General features: G+C 43.3%; 1 protein-coding gene across 2 annotated transcripts in view; it reads right to left on the bottom strand.

Moving 5' to 3' along the window:
* The window catches only part of LOC140388402 (serine/threonine-protein kinase WNK2-like), a 282,238-nt gene that overhangs the window by 18,971 nt on the left and 242,061 nt on the right, over positions 1–21,206 (bottom strand). For both annotated transcript variants that reach the window (XM_072472511.1, XM_072472512.1), the window contains one exon: positions 6,899–6,997. In XM_072472511.1, coding sequence (XP_072328612.1) covers positions 6,899–6,997 — 99 coding nt within the window. The remainder of the gene's footprint in view (positions 1–6,898; positions 6,998–21,206) is intronic.

The following is a 21,206-nucleotide window of genomic DNA, read 5'->3' as shown; positions in this document are numbered from 1 at the left end:
CCAAAGGCAGGATTAATCCTTCGATTCATTTATTGATGACTTTTATCGACTGGCCAGTAATTGTGGCTCTGAAGCTTTAAAACAGGAGTTAATTCACGACCACATTATGGTCAGCGTGCTTGACAAGGAGCTGTCAGACTTCTTGCAAACCGATGAAGATTTAAGTTTAGAGAAGGCTAAACAGTTTACAAGGTAGGTGGTGCTGTGAAAGTAGAACTGGAGTGTACTTTGCTGATATGTCAAGGCTCAGCAGGGCTTGATCCAGTATGTAGGCCCAAATTATGTGGGCACACCAAAAAGCTCTCGGAAAAGCCCACCAAAACTACCAAAGGGGCGGGAAGATTTAAATAATTTCCAATTATTTAAAAATGTTCCAGATGTGGCATCAAAACGCAGCATCATTGCAGAGATTTCCCAGCTGAGGGAGCGGAATGAATTATTTGTGACAAGACTGGATATTTCAGACAATTCCGCAGACCTAAAGCATAATTTGAAGGAAGAAAGCTGGAAAAAGCTTCCAACCATTTTGAACTCCAAGGAAATTGAAAAGATGCTTCCAAGGATACACTATTTTCAGCTAAGACTCCAGCGTTATGGCTTGACAGCACAGTACGTGCTGGGGAAAGGTCAGACAATTGCCGATACACTGGTGAGAGCTACAGTCGACCAGGCTACCTAAAAAGACTTGACTCTGATCTCAGAGGTGGAAGTATATTCTTCATCAATAACAAGCACCGTACCAGCCTCTGTGAACTAATTGAGGAGAATTGGAGAAGCCCAGTTGAAGAGCTCAGGATGCAATCACATCAGAACATACTGCCAAGATGGTTAGCCTGAATATGTCCCAAGCAATCGCCTGTTAGGACAATACTAATAATAAAAACATACGATTGTTGACAACCTGCTAGTCTTCCATGAAAGCCTAGTAATCCCAAGAGCGATGCGAGAACATATTCATGAAAATGTCAATGGTGGTAATTTTTGCATTACCAAATGCAGGGTATAGTCACAATAATCAATATGGCAGCCAGGAATTTCAAAGCCATAGAAGAATCTATTGCGATATGTTATACTTGTGCCATCAACAGCAAAATACCACTAGAACCATTACTACCATCAACATTTCCATACAAACTCTGCAAAGGACTGGAATGGATTGGTTTTATTTCCACAGAAAGATCTACTGTAATGGCATTGACTGTGACTTGTTGGTTGGAAATCACCAGACTCCATACCACAACTGCAGAAGTTGTGCTAAAAGTCTTGGACGACGGGCCAGTTTCTGAACATTTCTGACAGTTCTCAGCTGAATATGGATTTCACCATGTGACCAGTTCACCACACCACCCACAGGCTTATGTAGAAGCAGAGGGAGGTTTAAAATCTATGAAAATGCTGATGTAAAAGAACAATGGTCTAGAGCTAATCATACTCAATTATAGGGCGAGAAGGGGAAGAGAGAAGAGATTTGTGGGTCTGACAGAAGTTTCAATCACATTTAGGGAATAACCTGTGTCTCGAGGAAACTAAATCTTATTTTCCAAAAAGAAAATGAAAACAATGATTCAAGAATGCCATTTGGCTCAATATTGGGATTTTCTCACCAGTTGGTGTTATATGCCACTACGGAACTTGAAACATGCTGCTTTGTATCAGGAAAGTCATTTGAATGATGTAGGTGTGGACTGTAAACTTGATCAAAGTGCCATGTCTTGTTGGCGCCGGCCATGTAGAAATTCAGTGAGATCACTTTCACTCTAGATTGCTGTTGAAAAATTACTCTGCAGCTGAAGATCTTGGGTGCGATCTACCAGCCATGCTGCTCCTGAAAAGCAGCCACGGTGGTACAACATGTCCGGTAAAATGATGGGAGATCCCGCAATCTCATGAGACGTTGTGATGTGAATCCTGCCATTGTGGGCGGAATTATTCTTTCATTTGAGTGGGACAGCTAGGCTCACTCTAATTTGCAGTTCCCCGAGGTAACCAAGGCATTAGGATCTATCCCCTTCGCCTTGGGAGACCTTGAGTGAGCGCCGTTCAACACTGGTCTCCAAAAACAGGGAGAAGACAGAATGGCACTCATGGGGGTCTCCCAGGGGATTGGATAATCCCAGGTGTATTTCTTCCGGACAGTGTGATATCCTGACACTGCTGATGCCACAGGGGCACCAGCCTGGCACTGTCAGGGTGCCAGGCCGACACTGCCAAAGGTGCCAAGCTGGCATTGTTTACACAGCGGTGATCGGACCCTGGGATGTCATGTGTGGATGTGGGTGGGTGAGGGGGCCCCTTTAGTGAGTTGGGGCTTGTGGGGGTTCAAGGGTCACATCAGGGGCTTGAGAGATCGGGACGCCAATTATCGGCGTCCCGATCCCACCCTGCAGTGAGGAGTGTTGGCGAGCGGGGCTCCTAAGTGCAGGAAACGGCACCAAGTACGACCTCAACTGTGCATTTCCCACTATGGGCTCATATCTAACCGGAATCATGCTAGATAGCATAATGTTTCTCGACGCTGAGAGTGACGGGAAACATGGCAAAACGTGCTCGACACAGGATATAGTTCTCATTTGATTAAATCGCACCCTTTGTTCCATCAGCTGACAGCAATCTATCAAGGGAAATGACAAGACATTTTATCTTAGAGGGCGGGATTTACCGGCTGTTCCCGCCGGCGCAAGGGCTTCCCGGCGACGAGGGATGCAGTCAATGGGAAATCCTGTTGACAACGGCGGGGCCAGTAAATCCCGCTGGCAGCCCATCTCCGCAGCTGAAAAACACGGGGCGTTGGTCAGTAAATCCCGCCCAATATGTTGCTCTTGTGGTCTAGGTAGTTGACCTGTGACATTCTCTGTACAGGCTAGAAACAATTGTATCTGCCACCTACGCCTCAGGTTCCATGGCCATTATCTGCTGCTGCTCTTCCTTGATTTACAACATCTTTTGCAATGGCAGAAACTGAGGCTACAAAGTTAATTGAATTATTAGGTGGTGGTGAAATCCCTGGATTAAAATCACCTATTCTGTTTACCATTGTAATTTCATCAGATAAATTTGATGCACTATCAACTTTAAAGTGGGAGATATTAATAACATGAGAATGAAGTAAATTTGTCAATACATGGTTAATGCAAATACGTAAAACTGCTGCTCTTTATCGATATTTAAAGCATGTACTTGCTCTAAGGCACAGATCAAATGAAATCCCGAAATAATCTCAATCTACATTTCTCAGAGTAATTGATATTAGAGTAAGATAATTTGCATTCCGTAGTGTCCCAGTGAGTTCTGCAGGAAACAGATGTGACGAGATACGAGGAGAAAGTGTACCAGGAGGTTCAGCTGAACATCATGCACTTTGTATCCTGGTCGAACATTAGCATGAGGAGTCCATGTATTTCAATTTCCATTTCTTGCAAATAGAAATCAGTTTATGATAAAAATTCCTGCTGGTTTCAAGGCTTGTGAGAACTTGGGTGCCTGTAGTGAGACCACCTAGCCTGGTTAAAGTAAAAGATCAAAAAAATATCAAATGTGATTGAAACATTTCACTAGTATGCTCATGACCACCTAAAGGAAAATTTCTGTGTAATTATGTTAGTTTGTAAAGCGAGTCAAATATAAACCTAGACATTGTTATGGATAGCTGAAATTCAGCATCATCACAAAACAGTGGCCAGTAGAAATCCCGAAGGGAATCACTAATTATTTCAATTGGTTTCAGCATACTGTGAATAATAATAAACATCTTCCTGGGGAGGGTGCATGCTTCATTGTGAAATACAGCCAAACTTCTGGTTGAACTAATATGTTGAAGAGAATTGTTTTAAATTATCCACTCTTTAAGGGAACATTTCAAAAGAGATTCACACAAAGAGGAACATTCCTTCTTTTGACTGCAATTAGCTGGCACTGAAAATTAATTTAAAAAGCTTACCTGTCCAATTATTATTTTCCAACAGCTGTCCCAAGTTGGAAGATGGGTGGGGTTATCACAGGCTCTTGTACTCGGGCTTCGAGTGCTTTGGTGGCCAAGTTTTATGACAATGCAGATGTGATGGATTCAATATCCAACACCCACCTGGACTTCAATGATGAACCAGACAGCGTAAATCATTGGTTTATAACAACCAATGATAAGAAGAATAACAAAGGGTCTGGATGGTTTCTCATGAAGGGTCATAAAACCTGAAAGATTAAAACTACCTTCCTCTCTCCATGGATGTTGCCTGATTAGAATGTTTCCAGGTTTCCTGCATCTGCAGTATTTTGCTTTTCATGTATTAAAAGCTCTCTTTTCATCTATCTATTACCCCACAAGGTTGTAGTAACACAAATCAAGTTGTAGTTTTCAGGCAGAATACCTTCACTAGCTCAGTTTTGATGGCAACAATCTGCAAAGCTGATGGGTTGAACTTATACTGTGTAAAATTAGCATAAGTATCAAAATAAATAAACATTCTCTAAAATAATAAAGGAATTTCATATGAATAGAGAGAATTCATTGCCAATATGACACTGCAGAATTTCAAACACTAAGTTGGAATTACTCTGAAGTGGGTGTTTTATTGCAGGATTTCTTTAGAAAAAGCAATCTTTCTGCATTTGATTTAAACAAAAGTACTTGAATTGTCAAAAAATCCACAACAAAGCCAAAACTCAAGATGACCTCTGCTCTAACATAGCAATTTGAAAATGTATCCACATTTCTTCCTTAAAAATAAAATCATTTTACAATACTTAAGTGGCCTTCAGTACCTGATCAGGACAATATACCTTTATATACTCAAACCAACACAGAGATAGACTTTTTTGAAATAAATTCTTGAAAGAAACCAATACTTTTTATTCTAAGAAAACTGTACAAATTATGGTGCACAAAAAGTATAAAACTATGTGCTCAGAGTGCAGCTTATAGATTACCATTTATATCTTGATATATTATAGATATGTTTAACCAATCAATAAATATGTTAAAATAGCCACTTGGAACAATGAATGCTGGAAAGAATTCTAGCAGGAATGTAGCTAGACAAATATATATTATCTTCCCCTTGAAGAATTAAAAGTATACTATTCTACAGGAGGTTCGTGCACCAATACTTCACAACTGCTCAATAGATAAATTTGAAGAGATTCCCCCATTCTAAATAATGTGCCAATTTGAGACAATATTTTTCTTGTGTGCAGATTTTTTGTAATTGAAGCTCTTTAATTGCATGCGATGGCTACTACAAGTGGTTCAAGACGACCAGTCAGTCCTTTATGTATGTTTTGTTCACCAGTTTCACAGACAGAACTTCCAATAAATTGTCTGATATGCAATCAACAGAAATGCCAGGTGGGTGCCCAAACATGAGAGAGCTGCTAAAAAACAGCAAACTTGTCATCTGTTGAATCACCAGCTCATCTTTAAAAAAAAAAAATTTAGAGTACCCAATTCATTTTTCCAATTAAGGGGCAATTTAGCGTGGCCAATCCACCTACCCAGCACATCTTTGGGTTGCGGGAGCAAAACCCAAGCAAACACAGGAAGAATGTGCAAACTCCACATGGACAGTGATCCAGAGCTGGGATCGAACCTGGGACCTCAGTGCCGTGAGACAGCAATGCTAACCACTGCACCACCATGCTGCCCAAGCACCAGCTCATCTGCTTGTGTTTTTTCAGGTTATTGTTTGCAGTATTTACTCCTCACTCCTGAACCTTGGTGTTGAGGGCCACAGGTTGGATTCCCCTGACTGTATTCTCAATAAAACAGTTAGCTTGCACCTGTCCAAGTCCTTGCATTCTGGTGATGTTTCCAAGCAGATTTGAAATGCTTTTCCAAAAACTTTGCTTTCAAGCATCACTGAGAGCACAAAGTTTTGTCCTAAATTAAGATTTCTCAAAAAATTAAAAGTGGATTTTACGTGGGAGAATACTAGAGAATTAAGGTAGTGCTTAAACAAACTACATCACAATTACTGTGGCAATTTACACAACAGTATAACAGAATTGATCAGTTCTAGTGCTCCAGCCAGGATTTTCACAGTAAGGTGTATCTGGCACAAAAATTATTATAACCCAGAACACAATTCGAACATCCTAAATATGTTATTTAATAGTTAATAAACTGGTAGGAAAATGGAGGAGTGGTTACAAGTGTGATTAATGAGAGCAGAAAATATTCAAATGAATGTGGCTGCACAAAGCTCATTGAAAACCATGTTAGATTATTTGACTGAACACTAACTGGAGCACTGATGCATCAGCATTTTTCACATGCAGACAACTCAAAGATACAATAGTGTAAAAATATTAAAATATTCAACACAGTCCTTAAATAAGAGTTGTAGCCTCCAGTGACCTTCCTAGTATTGCATCAAGGAAATACACTGCTAAGTATCCAGCTTGTTACATGCAAGTCTTCGTTGTCGAAACATGTGTGAAAGAGACCAGTCTTCTACAGGAGTTCGGAGTTCCCCATTTTTGGTGAAATGAGGGGCTAGGGGAGCAGACTTGTATATTTGCCACATTTTGAGAAAATTAAAATAATTACTTAAAAAGAAATTACACTAAAATACAAAAGCTTTGGTACACTCGGTAAATTTTCTGAGTAAACTTTCCACAACAGCTTTTCATATATAATGTGTGCGTATAATATATATAATATAATATATATATTATACGCACACAGAAGATGAGCTCTTCCACATATGCCTTTAGTACTTAGTGATGAGCCAAAAGCAGTGCACTAAAGCATTTGTATGTAAAATGAAAATATGCAATTATGGTAAACAGTAAATTAAAAAAGTGGGCTAAAAAGCAGGCTTCCTGCAGAAATATAAAATGGACTGAGATAGCAAGAGAAGGTGATGGGGATGATTAGTTCAAATACAAAAGAACAAATACAAACAGATGGACAAAGACACAGGTCCACTGAGGAATCTGGTACGAGGTTTGCTACTAGATTTATAGGTCACTCTCTCAGACGTTTGGTGGAAAACCGTCCAGCCTGCGAATGAATATAAAGGGGAAAAAAACAAGACACTCGTAAAGTACATACCACACAGCAGTGACTCGAAATCATAATTAATTTAGCTGGGTGGATTTAGCCTCCACAGCTTACTACTAATACAACTATGAAAGAATTATAGTTAAAATTGATCATGTGCAAATAAATGCAGAGAGGAAAAAAAAAAATCAAAGTTTAATCTTTATCAACAAGATTTCATGAAGGAAAATTATGGAAAATTTACTCAACACAAATAACTTCCCTTAATGATCTGCTATAAAGTAGTGCATCATCTTGAATAAACTTGCAATCAGCTCCCTCATATACAATGAATTAGTTATTTTTGAATCAAAGCAATGCTTATAAAATTAGTAAAAATAAAAAGCTGTTATATTGTTTGCTTCCTAAAATTTTAGTGAGTTTATAAATAAAAGAATTACTCCACATAATCATGGAACTGTTCTAGCGCAGGAAGCAGCCATTCAGCCCACCATGTCTGCACCTGTTCGTCGGAAGAGCATTCACTTAGTGACACTTTCCTGTTTTCTCCCTGTAACCTTGCAACATTCTTTCTTTTCAGATAAGTCTAATTCCATTTTGAATGCTCAGTTGTACCTGCCACCACCACCCTCAGGCAGTCCATATGTGAAAAGGTTTTTCCTCATATCACTTTTGCTTCTTTTACCAATTACTTTAAATCTGTGTCCTCTCGCTCTCGATCCTTTCAAATGTAAGAATAGTTTTTCCCCATCTACTGAGTCCGGACCCATCATTATTTTGAATAAGTTATTAAATGTCATCTCGGCCTTCTTTTCTCTGCAGAAAACAGGCCTAACTTCTCCAATCTATCTTCATAACTGAAGTTCCTCATCCCCTTAAGCATTTTTGTGAATCTTTATAAACTTTCATTCCATCAATATCAAAATCAAGCTCTGAAATACTTAAATACACATTTGCACTGTGTTTGGTTCTTTCATCTAATATCTATTATTTCTTTGAACAGAAAAGTCCCCAGGCTCTTCTGAAAAAAGAACCACATATTTATTGCTTTCCTATTGCAGAGTTTAAAGACACATTTTATTGTCCAATGCTCACTTAATATTTAGCAGAAAGATTGTGAAATTGTCAGATTCAGTAATAGCATACAGAATTTGACTTAGGTTATGGGTTTAAGCAATACTGTAGATAGGAGAGAGTGTGCTGTATTCTCAGAGGTGCCATCCTTTAGAAGAAACATTGAAACAAGGTCCTATGCGTCTGTTCAAATACAGGTAAATGAGCCTAAGGCAGGGACGTTCTCCACGTTTTATCCCTCAAGGTCCACGACAAAGAGATTACCTAGTCATCTGCTTCATTGTTCTTTGTGGGAACTTGCTGGCCACCTACTTGCCTATTAAGCACTCATGAAAAACATGCAAGTAATTTAATTAAGTGCTCTGCGGTGTCATGAATGCAAGTTATTTTATTCTTTGAACATATTGGAAAAAGTTGCATTATTAGTGAAGATTCCTGCCATTAGATATAAAGTTAAATAACATACCCATCAGATAATGCAAAGCTACACTGCCCAGATTCGGCACCCATGGTGAATTAAGTAAACGCTTAATCAATATTCATTACACCCAAATGATGCCAAACATTAATGAGCAATATTTATAGCATTATTAAATATTGTGTTACTTAATTAGCCAGAGTATTCCCACAGTTACCATGGAACTGGATTACAGCAAATCTGGTATTTCCCAATTGACTAGTTTCTGATATTGGAGTTATTAGCTGCCAATCCACATCTTCCGGTTCTGTACTGTCTTGTGTTCCTACATCAAACCAATGTGTTGCTGAAATAGTAAGTGTTACAGCAATATCTGCTCAGAGTAGTTTTATTCAAGATTAGGCACTATATCATAGCAGACATTTATGATTGTAACCAAGTACTTAATGGCACAACATTCAGAGATATGAACAGGTAAATCAGCATCTTGTTTTAATTATTTGATGAAATTGGAAATGCACACTAAATAGCTATTTAAAATTGGCCCAATATTGTTTTGCTTGAGTATTCATAATATCCCTAGGACATCAGAGCTAATAAATCACTGTGGAGTTTATAAAACAATTCCATGTTAGTGTTAGGTAAAACAACAATATTTTATTAGCACAAACTGCAACTTAACCATTAAACTGTGTTTGGCAGGACAGGGACCATTTCTGACCATTAAAAGTACATATAACCAACAGGATAACCAGAGTTGGAAACATTAAAACACACAGTATAATGATTTTTAAAGTTTGGAAAGCTGTGGTACCTAGATTTCTACCTCAAGCCTACTTAACCTTGTTGTTCCGGTTTAGCTTTTCCAAAACAAGCTTTGAAAGAACAATTTTATCTTGAAAACATAGCAAAGAAGGTTTTATATAATTGAAAACGACACTTGTGTCTTTGAAACATAACAAAGAATCTTTTATAAAATTAGTTTTTATAAAATTAAACTTAAAGATGGTGAGAATGTTAGCATGATGGTCTAATAATTTTCTTTCCTTAGATATAAATGCTGGAAGACCTTCAGTTAACACTACAACTATCACTTTGCATTTGGATGCAATTTGCACTGTGAGAAAAATATTCCCCAAGCCTTGGAAGAAATTAATTTGTTGTTCAAATAAAGGTTATCTTATTTATTCCAGGAAAAGGTTAAAACTATTTACACAAAAGTCACCGACAATTTATTACATTTTGATGATAACACTGCCTGATTAATTTGCATTTGAAATATGACAGCTTGAGATAAACAAATCTATCATAATTTATTAACAAGGCTTCTTAATATACAGATAAATTGCAAATATAAACCTGTGTTTTATTAATTATGAATCACTAACTGTAAAATCTACATTTGGTGAGTATTTTAATATATCGACTTTACAATCAGATAATATCAAAAGCGTATTTTACAATGCTCATGTTTTCAAATTTCTGGTTTTGAATGTGTATATTTTTCACATGCTAGCAAACATCTTGGGTGCGATTTAACGGGGAAAAACAGAGTCCCGTATTGGGTGCGTTTAGCCAGGTCGTTCTCGGCAAGGCAAAACAGGACGTTGTTTTCCCCCTGGCCTCGGCAAGGAACACCCCCGTTGAGGACGCACTTAGCTTAACTTCTTGCACTGTGCATTTTTAAATGCTGGCCCGATCTCTGGACTCCCCTTCCCAACTTACCTAAGGGGACCACAAGCCCCCCCTCACCCCACTTCATAAGGGCAGGGCAGCTCCATGCCCAATCACTGGCAGTGCCAAAACTGGTACCTGATCACTTTTGCACTGCCACCCTGATGCCTTGGCACTGCCAGCCTGACACTTTGGTACTGCCCCTGCCAGTGCCACCCAACAGTGCCCCAGATGCTCAGGTGCCACCCTGCCCAGAGACCAACCACCCAGGGGCCTCTGATGGCCTAGGAGACCCCCCCCCCCCCCCCCCCCCTCCACCACATGCCGTTAAGCCTGGTCCATGTTTGTGAGGAGCAGTACTAAATGGTGCCATGGCAAGGTCTCCCAGGGGTGGACATTCGATCACGGGCCTTGGGGGACTCAAGAGCGCAGACATATTTAAGTGAGGCTAACTGCTCACTTAAATATGCAAATCTGGATCCTGTCCAGTGAAGGCGTGATCCATATCTCACGAGAGCTCACGAGGTGACCTGAGCATTGCAAATCTCGCGAGACGCCTCTCACGAGATTTAACAGCCCATCATGTCCAGAGTTGGGCATTTCAAGGCCGTTCAATCGGGCCCACAGCCTTTGAAAAAGAGGCATTTTAATATTAAGGGCCAGAAAAATGAATGTGAGGGAACAATTTTCCATTTTAACCTCGTCCAAGTTGCGTCATCCAGACGCTCTGCTGCATTGAGGGCAAACAGTAAATTAACTTGCCTATTTCCCTTTATTACATGTACAAACAGTCTCCCTCCCATCTTCAAAATGTAGAGTGGGGTTCAGACGGACGAAAGGAGATAAGCAGATAGTGTAAAAGTTTCATGGAACATAAGCAAAATAGGAGATGTTAGATTAAGCACGAAAAAGATTAAAATCAAACAGAAATTAGAAAGGATACGATAGAGTCCAAGCTGAATTGGCATTTTAACTTTTTCGGAATAACAAGTTTTATTTTTGTAGTTTACCAGTGAGAAGTTCTATTGTACAAGATCAAAGTAGAAATGTAAAAATGTGTTTGGCCAATACAGAACCTGATTTCTTTGGATCAGGCAGCAATATACATATTAATTTTAAAATTAGGTTTCACATTTTAAATCCTTTTTTTTAAACCCCTTTTTGTGTTATCTTCTAAATGTTTGAACGTTTTCCCATTTAAATTTGTTACATCACACTTTGGATCATATATTCAAATTGTTGTTTGTCAATGACTGTGCCCTTGTGTCACATTATGACCTTCAAAGGATCATGGACTATTTTTAAAAGCGGCTGACGACAATGGCTTAACCATCAGCTTAAGGAAGACAGGGATATTCCACCAACCACCACCAAAGTCTGACTATACCAAACTTACGATAATTATGAACACATAGATAACTTCGACTATTTTGGAACCATAATCTCGTTCCGGTGGCGGCCATGGAGGAGTAGGTCACACATTCGATAGCTCCCGCCTGAAACAGACTTTTGGACCTTTCCCCCCCCAACCTTTCTCGGGTTTTGTGGGATAAATCGGTGAACTGTGCTCCAGTAAGGAGGATTTCCTCTCTGGTGTATGGAGAATTGGACTTGAAGTGGCCGTGTGAAACGACACAGTCCTGGTGCTGAGAAGCAAGCGGAGCTGGTACCGCAGGGCAGCATGGCGGAGGGCAAGGGCCGAGGAGAGACGGCACAGTGGTCGACAGAGCAGCTGGTGAAGTTTTTTTGAGGATTGCTTCGCCAAGCTGAAAAAGGATACGCTGGACCCGATCAAGGCTTCGATTGATCAAGTAGTCTTGAATCAGGAGACCCAGGGGAAAGTGATACAGGAGATCGAAGAAAAGTTATCCGACCAGGAGGACTATATAACCGTGCTGGAGAACAAGGTGGAGGTATTGGACGACCACCAGAAGAGGATGCAGGAGAAGCTGGAGGACCTGGAGAATAGGTCCAGGAGGCAGAACCTCAGAATTGTTGGCCTCCCTGAAGACAGTGAGGGATCGGATGCGAGGGCATATGTGACGGACATGCTGGAGAAGTTGATGGGGGCTGGGGCGTTCCCTCGGCCCCTGGAGGTGGACAGAGCGCACAGGGCCCTCGTGAGGAAGCCCAGGGCGAATGACCGGCCGAGGGCCATGGTGGTACGTTTTCACCGTTTTACGGATAAGGAACACGTCTTGCGGTGGGCCAAGAAAGAACGGAGCAGCAAGTGGGAGAACTGTGGAAGCCCCGGTCCAGGCTGATTACGTGGAACGCGAGAGGACTGAATGGGCCGGGCAAGAGGGCTCGCGTGTTCGCGCATCTCAGGGAACTGAAGGCAGACGTGGCAATGCTACAAGAGACACATCTTAAGGTCATAGACCAGATGATATTGAGGAAGGGATGGGTTAGCCAGGTGTTCCACTCAGGGCTGGACTCAAAGACCAGGGGGGTAGCAATTTTGATTAGTAAGCGAGTGGCATTTGAGACTGGGAGAATCGTGTCAGATAAGAGGGGTAGGTACATAATGGTGAGTGGAAGGTTGGAGGGTGTAAGAGTGGTGCTCGTGAACATATATGCTCCGAACTGGGACGATGTGGAATTTATGAGGCGTGTGTTAGGTAAGATCCCGGACTTCACATAACCTGATCATGGGGGAGGACTTTAACACGGTCATTGATCCGGAATTGGACCGGTCAATATCCAAGTCAGGGAGGAGGCTGGTTGCGGCAAAGTAATTGAAGGGCTTTATGGTACAGATGGGGGGTACAGACCATTGTAGGTTTGCACGGCCGAGGGCGAAGGAGTTTTCTTTTTTTTCTCACATCCATAAGGTTTACTCTCGTATTGACTTTTTTGTTCTGAGCAGGGCACTAATACCGAAGGTGGTGGGGACAGAATACTCGGCAATTGCAGTGTCGGATCATGCCCCGCATTGGGTGGATTTGCGGACTAGTGAGGAGGGAGGGCAACATCCGTTATGGAGACTGGATGTGGGGTTGCTAGCGGATGAAGCGGTCTGCAGGCGGGTGAATAAGTCCATCCAGAACTACCTGGAGACAAATGACACGGGAGAGGTATCTGCAGCGACGGTTTGGGAAGCTCTGAAGGCGGTTGTTAGAGGGGAACTAATTTCGATTCGGTCCCACAGGGAAAAGGGGAAACCGGACGGAGAGGGAGATTAGTGGAGGAGATACTCCGGGTGGACAGGAGATATGCAGAGGCCCCGGACGCGGGGCTCCTGAGGGAGCGGCGGAAGTTGCAGGCGGAGTTTGAGTTGTTGACCACAGGGAAAGCAGTGGAACAGTTGAGGAAGGTAAAGGGGGCGGTTTATGAGTACGGAGAAAAGGCGAGTAGGATGTTGGCGCAACAGCTTAGTAAGAGAGAGGCGGCCAGGGAGATTGGTAGAGTGAAGAATAGGGATGGTAACATGGTCTTGGACCGGGGGGGCAGGGGAAGAATTTTACAGTAAATTATATGAGTCGGAACCCCCGGCTGGAGTGGAGGGGATGAGGCAATTTCTGGATCAGTTGAGGTTTCCGAGGGTGGAGGGGGGGCTGGGAGCCCCAATTGAGATTGAGGAAATTATCAAGGGGCTGCAGGGCATGCAGTTGGGCAAAGCTCCGGGGCTGGAAGGTGACTCGGTGGAACTTTATAAGAAGTTCTCAGAGATATTGAGCCCACTGCTGGTGAGGACATTTAACAAGGCTAGAGAGAAGGGAATCCTCCCCCCGACAATGTCGCAGGCCTTGATTTCACTTATTCATAAACAGGAGAAGGATCCTGAGCAGTATGGGTCAAATAGGCCAATCTTGCTTTTGAATGTGGGTGCCAAGTTGTTGGCTAAGATATTGGCCACAAGGATAGAAGACTGCATTCCGGGGGTGATAGGGGAATACCAGACGGGATTCGTTAAGGGCAGGCAACTCAAGGCCAACGTTCGGAGGCTTTTAAATGTTATTATGATGCCCTCAGAGGAGAGGCGAAAGTGGTGGTGGCGATGGATGCGGAGAAGGTTTTTGATCGGGTAGAGTGGGAGTACCTGTGGGAGGCGCTGGGAAGATTTGGGTTTGGTGAAGGCTTAATTGGCTGGGTGCGATTGCTCTACCAGGCGCCTGTAGCGAGCGTGCGTACGAACCGGCTGAGGTTGGGGTATTTTAAATTACATCGAGGGATGAGGCAAGGGTGCCCCCTCTCTCCATTATTATTTGCTCTAGCTATAGAGCCACTGGCCATGGCGCTAAGAGGTTTGAGGAACTGGCAGGGGCTGGTTCGGAGGGGGGGGGGGGGGGGGAGCACTGGGTCTTGCTCTACGCGGACGATTTGCTTTTGTACATTTCGGACCCGTTGGTGGGGATGGGGGAGGTTATGCGGATTTTGGGGGAATTTGGCAGTTTTTCGGGTATAAATTGAACATTGGGAAGAGCGAGATGTTCGTGATTCAGGCCAGAGGGCATGAGGAGAGACTGGGAGAGCTGCCGCTTAGAAAGGTAGGGAAGAGTTTTCGCTATCTGGGAATCCAAGTGGCTCGGAAATGGGAGGCACTGCATAAGCTTAATCTATCCCGGTTGGTAGAGCAAATGGAAGGGGACTTTAAGAGATGGGACATGCTCCCGTTGTCACTGGCGGGGAGGGTACAGACCGTGAAAATGACAATCCTCCCCAGATTTCGGTTCGTCTTTCAGTGCCTCCCCATCTTCATCCCTAAGGCCTTTTTCAAGCGGGTGAACAAGATCATCTCGGGCTTTGTATGGGCGAATAAAATCCTGCGGGTAAGAAAATTGGGTTGGAGCGTAGTCGGGGGGTGGGTGGGTTGGCGCTGCTGAATTCTGCAACTACTACGCGGCTAACATAGCCATGATTAGGAAGTGGGTAATTGGGGAGGGGTCGGCATGGGAGCGGTTGGAGGCGGCGTCATGTAAAGGCACCAGTCTGGGAGTATTGGTAACGGCACCTCTGCCGTTCTTGCTAGCCCGACGCTCCACAAGTCCGGTAGTAGTGGCGGCACTGAGGGCAATGGAGGAGTTACAACAAGGTGGAGGGTGCGTTGGTCTGGACCCCGATTTGTAACAACCACAGGTTTGCACCGGGCAGGCTTGATGGCGGGTTCCAGAGCTGGCAGAAATTAGAAGGATGGGGGATCTGTTTATAGATGGGAGCTTTCCAGCTTGAAGGCACTGGAGGATATATTTAAACTGCCGCCAGGGAATGGTTTTAGATATTTGCAAGTGCGAGACTTTCTGAGAAAGCAGGTGCCAGCCTTTCCGCTGCTGCCGCCACGGGGGATACAGGATAGTGTAGTTTCCGGTACCTGGATGGGGGAGTGGAAGGTGTCCGATATCTACCAGGAGCTGTTGGAGGCGGAGGAAACCCCGGTGGAGAAACTTACGGGCAAGTGGGAGGACGAGCTAGGTGGAGAGTTAGAGGCGGGTCTATGGGCGGACGCCCTAAGCAGGGTCAATTCCTCCTCTTCATGTGCCAGGCTTAGCCTAATACAATTTATGGTGGTCCACTGGGCACACATGACGGCGGTGAGGATGAGCAAGTTTTTCGGGGTCGTAGGTAGATGTGTGAGGTGCGCGGGAACCCCAGCAAACCATGTCCACATGTTCTGGGCATGCCCGAAGCTCAGAGGGTTTTGGCAGGGGTTTGCGAAGGCAATGTCCACGGTGCTAGGAAATCGGGTGGTGCCGAGTCCAGAGGTAGCGATCTTTGGAGTGTCAGAGGATCCGGGAGTGAAAGAGGCCAACATCCTGGCCTTTCCCTCCCTAGTAGCCCGGAGACGGATCCTTTTAATGTGGAGGGACGCGAAGACCCCGAGTGAAGAGACCTGGGTTAGTGACATTGCTGGGTTTCTCAGTCTCGAGCAAATAAAGTTTGCCTTAAGAGGGCCAATGTTGGGGCTCTCTTGGAGGTGGCAGCCGTTCGTCGACTTTCTCGGGGAAAATGAAAATGTCGGCTGAAGCAGCATTCTGAAGGGGGAGGGGGGTGCGGATAGGTGTTAGATGGTTGAGGTGTATGAAGTTTGGGTCGGGTGGGGAAATGTTTATTTTACCATGTCAATGTTATTGCTTTTGTTATTGTTTAAAAATTTTGCAAATACCTTAATAAAAATAGTTTAAGAAAAAAAAAAATGAAAGCATAATCTCCTTGAATATGGACATACGAAATAGGAGAAGTAGACCATTCAGCTCCTCGCACCTACACTGCTATTCAATAAGATTATGGCTAATCTGTTTGTGTTTCAAATTCTGCTTTCCAATCAATCCCCGATAACTTATGATTCCCTTGACTAACGAGAATCTATCTCTGCCTCAAAAATATTCAAAGACCCTGCCTCCTGAGGCAGAGATTCAAAAGTCGCACAATCCTCAAAAATATTTGCTCACCTCGGTCCTAAATGTGCAACCCCTAATTTTAAAACTAGTTCTGGACTCACCAACAAGAGGAAATATCCCTTCCACATCCACCTTATTGAGACCGTTCAGGATCTTTCTTACTTAATCAAGACATCCTTCATTCTTCTAAACTCTTGCAGAAGCAAGCCCAGACTGCCTAAACCTTCCTCTCAAAATAGCCTGCTCATTCCAGGTTTTAATCTAGTAAATCTCTGAACCACCTCCAATGCATTTACATCCTTCCTTAAATAAGGAGCCCACAACTGCATACAGTAGTTGAGATGTGGTCTCACCAATGTCCTGTGTATTTTGAATTGTAATAAGCCTTTTTAATTACTTGTCGGATCAGCATTTTAACTTTTTTGTGACTCATGCACGAGTACACCGAGATCCCTCTGCACCTCGGAGTTCTGTAGTTGTTCTCTGTTCTGCTCTTTTATTCTTCCTGCCGAAGTGAACAACTTCACATTTTCCCACATTATACGCCATCTGCCAAATTTTGGCCGACTCAAACTATCTGTCTACAACCTCCTTATGTCCTCTTCACAACATACTTTCCAACCTTTATGCTTGTCTGTAAAATATGCATTTAAGTCATTGATAGAAATTGTAAAAAGTGGAGGGCCCAGCACAGACTCCCAAGAGACTCCACTCGTCACATTCTGCGAATCAGGGAAAAGACATTTATGCATATTCTGTTTTCTACGTTCCAGACAAACTTTTATCCATGCTAATATGTTACCCCTTACACTATGAGCTTTTATTTTCCGTCATAACCTTTGATGTGGCGCCTTGTAAAATACCTGCTGGGAATCCAAGTACAGTACATCTATAAGCTTCAGTTCATCCACAGTACATGTTAATCCTTCAAAGAACTCTAATAAATTTGTTAAACATGATTTCTCTTTCACAAAATCATCGCTACATTGACAGTGAATTGGCAAATAGAATTTTAAGAGTAAGCTAGGCACTTGCTGTTTATGTAAGGGACTGGAAAAAACACAGATATAGAACCCCAACATTGCAGAAGGAGGCCATCTGGCCCATCGGGTCTGCACCGACCCTCTGAAAGAACACTCTACATAGACCCACTCCCCCACCCTACTCCTGTAACCCCAACCTAACCGTTGGACACCTAGGGGCAATTGAGCATGGCCAATTCACCTAGCCTGCACATCTTTGACTGTGGGAGGAAACCGGAGCACCCAGAGGAAACCCTTGCGGACACGGGGAGAACATGCAAACTCCACACCGCCAGTCATCTAACGCCGGAATTGAAGTCGGTTCATGGCGCTGTGAGGCAGCATTTGGCCTATTGAGTCTGCATCGACCCTCAGAGCATTCCAACCAGGTGCACTCCTCTGCTCACCCCACCCTACCTCGTAACCTAATCTTCACATCTCTGTCCACTAAGGGGCAATTTAGTATGGGCAATCCATCTATCTTGCACATCTTTGAACCGTGGGAGGAAACTGGAGCACCCGGAGGAAACTCACGCAGACACAGGGAGAACGTATAAACTCCACACAGAGTCACCAAGGCTAGAATTGAACCCGAATTCCTGGCACTGTGAGGCGGCAGTGCTAATCACTGTGCCACCATGGTCTTAAATTTGCAACAAAACTTGCTGTGTACAAAACTGCGGCAATACCTACATTCCTCCTGCCTGTGAGCCCAGCATGGAGGTACTTAAAACAGTAAAAATGTTTGGAATTGAAGCACTCATCATCAAAGTACAGTTCAGATGGAGTGGACCATGTAGCACGTACGACTGATTATAAAATCCTTAAAGCATAATAACAACTTAAACTTGGACACATCTGCTAGGTAGGCCGACTAAAGTTCAAGAATTCCTTGATAGCGAGCCTCGGGAGATCTGGCATGCCCGCCACAGATTGGGAGAAAAATGCGCAAGAATTACTTCAGGGGTCATTTTAAGTAGCAGCATTGTTCCCTTCAAACAGCAAATGACAAGCACAAGTTTGAAAGATTGACTAGTCTCAACAAAATCAACAATTCATCCTTGCCCACACTATAGAAAACCATGCAGATATGCAATGGGTTCCACAGCCACTTGAATGCACAACTCTACATGCGAAAGAAATGGCCATCTTTAATAACAAAAGGAAACAGATAACAATATATTTAGTTGCCCAAGTTGAATGTTGTTAATGTAGTTATACAGCTTTATCTGCTTGCTCGGAATGCACAGTGAAAAGCTCAAGGTTATTCCTTGGCTAGGGTTACAGGAGCTTCACCAGGGAGTGGGCTAAGACTATAGGACTGTAGGTCTACAAGAATTGAGTGAACATGTGGCCTGTTGTTTAAGTGTCAGCCCAGGTCTGACTTCAGTTGGAATGTATTAACTATTACTAGCAAAGGTACCCATTATTTCTCGATGTTGCCTAACCTGATATGTAGTCCATGCTCTGATTGGCAGATAGATTGTAGCTACGAGGAAAGATTGGATAGGTTGGGGTTATTTGCCTTGGAACAAAGAAGACCGAGGGGTGACTTAATAGAGGTATACAAAATTATGAGGGGAAGAGATAGAGTGGACAGGATAAAATTGTTTCCCTTGGTGCAGAATTCTAGAACCACGGGGCATAGATTCAAGATAAGTGGCAGAAGGGGTAGACAGGACAGAGGAATAACTTTACTTATCTGCTGCTGCCCAGTAGTCACATGCTTACGAATTTTGTTCATTGCAGGAGGATTTAACACTTAAAAAAAAGACAATGCAACTTCAAGCAAAAGAAGCCACAATGCTGAAAGTAAACACATACTAGTATAGTGCCCACCAAACAAGATTTTCTGAACAGCTATGTACATGGATAGACATGCAAAATTTAATAGCAGACTCATCTCAGGAAAAGGCAATTGGTCCAATAGTGCACTGCAGTTAGATAATCAAATTAATCATTTGTGCTGCTACTCTAATTAAGTACCATACTTCTTAGTCCTCATTTACATTTAGGGACCTTGTCTATCTCCATCAATTTCCTGTACATTTTTTGAAGGGTGCACATGGCTCAATCAAATGTTTCTTCCAGTCTCTTTGAACTGAATTACATATTCCATTCTACATCGATCTTGCTATCACAGCCAAGATTCGAAACAGAGAATGAAAAAACTACAGTTGCAAACCTATTATTTTCACAAAACACTACCACTAGCCTGTCCTATAAAACGGCGTATTTGACATGCTTACAGTTAACTTTCACAAGCAGAATTAAGCACTACTTTCCCCAGAATATATTATTCTGTCTATACTTAGCACATTCCTTATATTTGTATTTATGCCAGCAGAAAACTACCCAGTCTTTCCAAGGTCAAGCTGAATTTAAGCTAATGCTGCAGTTATACTGCCAGTTTTAGGGCAGCACGGTAGCATTGTGGATAGCACAATTGCTTCACAGCTCCAGGGTCCCAGGTTCGATTCTGGCTTGGGTCACTGTCTGTGCGGAGTCTGCACATTCTCCCCGTGTGTGCGTGGGTTTCCTCCGGGTGCTCCGGTTTCCTCCCACAGTCCAAAGATGTGCAGGTTAGGTGGATTGGCCATGCTAAATTGCCCTTAGTGTTGGGTGGGGTTACTGGGTTATGGGGATAGGGTGGAGGTGTTGACCTTGGGTAGGGTGCTCTTTCCAAGAGCCGGTGCAGACTCGATGGGCCAAATGGCCTCCTTCTGCACTGTAAATTCTATGATTCACATTGGTGCATTATCCATCTACACATAAATGACTGTTAACTCATGGGTATAGTTTTGATCTGATTCCAGAGTACATTAAAACCATGGGAGCCATCTTCTAACTGTTCTGAGTTTATATGCAGTATAACTTCAGCCAGCAGAAGTGAAAGTGTTCATGGACTTTATCAGGGAAAACTGCAGGTTGAGAAAGTGGCTTTGTGCCTTGGGCATCTGGTTTGCTTTTGGAATTGGCAAATTAAAGAGGTGAGAGGAGAAAAGAAAGACAATGGGCTGGATTCTCCGTTTCTGAGGCTAAGGGGCCAGAGACAACGGCGAATCAGTGGTCTTCCACGATGGGAAAATCAGCACAAATCCCTCACCGGTCACCCCCTGGCCACCCCCAACCACTTCCCTCAGCCCTAGCAAAAGTCTCCCCCCTCACCCCCCAGCCCAGTCAGCAGCACGGATCTCGGCCGAGTTGCGGCGCTGGACACTCTGCAGCGGGCATGCCAGGTTCCAGACGGCTGGGACCACACGTGACCCGTGCTGTCGGGAACTTGGCCCATCGGAACAGAGCATTGTGGGTGGGCCGGATGATGACACACCAATGGCGTTTTAGCTGCGCGAATCCCGATGATGCCGATTTGGAGGGGGCGGAGCATCGTGAACTGGCATCAAACCGCCGCCTGCCCCAATTCTGGCGTCGGAAGCCATTCTCTGCCCAATCGCCAGTCCCGATTTTGGCGTCGGGCTACGGACAATCCCACCCAATATGTAGCAATTTAGCACTAGTTAGACAACTGGATTACTGGGAATGTATTCCAGTGACCATTAAACGATAGTTGCATTGAAAACGATCCTTCAAAGCGTGAATCAGTGCAATCAATTTCATAAATAGGTTTTCCACAATTTTAAATGTGGTTTAGAATCAGAACTTATTGTGCACTTGTTCGGCCA

Source organism: Scyliorhinus torazame, chromosome 13, assembly GCF_047496885.1.
Source record: "Scyliorhinus torazame isolate Kashiwa2021f chromosome 13, sScyTor2.1, whole genome shotgun sequence".
Taxonomy (NCBI): Eukaryota; Metazoa; Chordata; class Chondrichthyes; order Carcharhiniformes; family Scyliorhinidae; genus Scyliorhinus; species Scyliorhinus torazame.
Note: the sequence above shows the minus strand (reverse complement) of the source record. Positions and strands in the feature narration are given on the sequence as shown.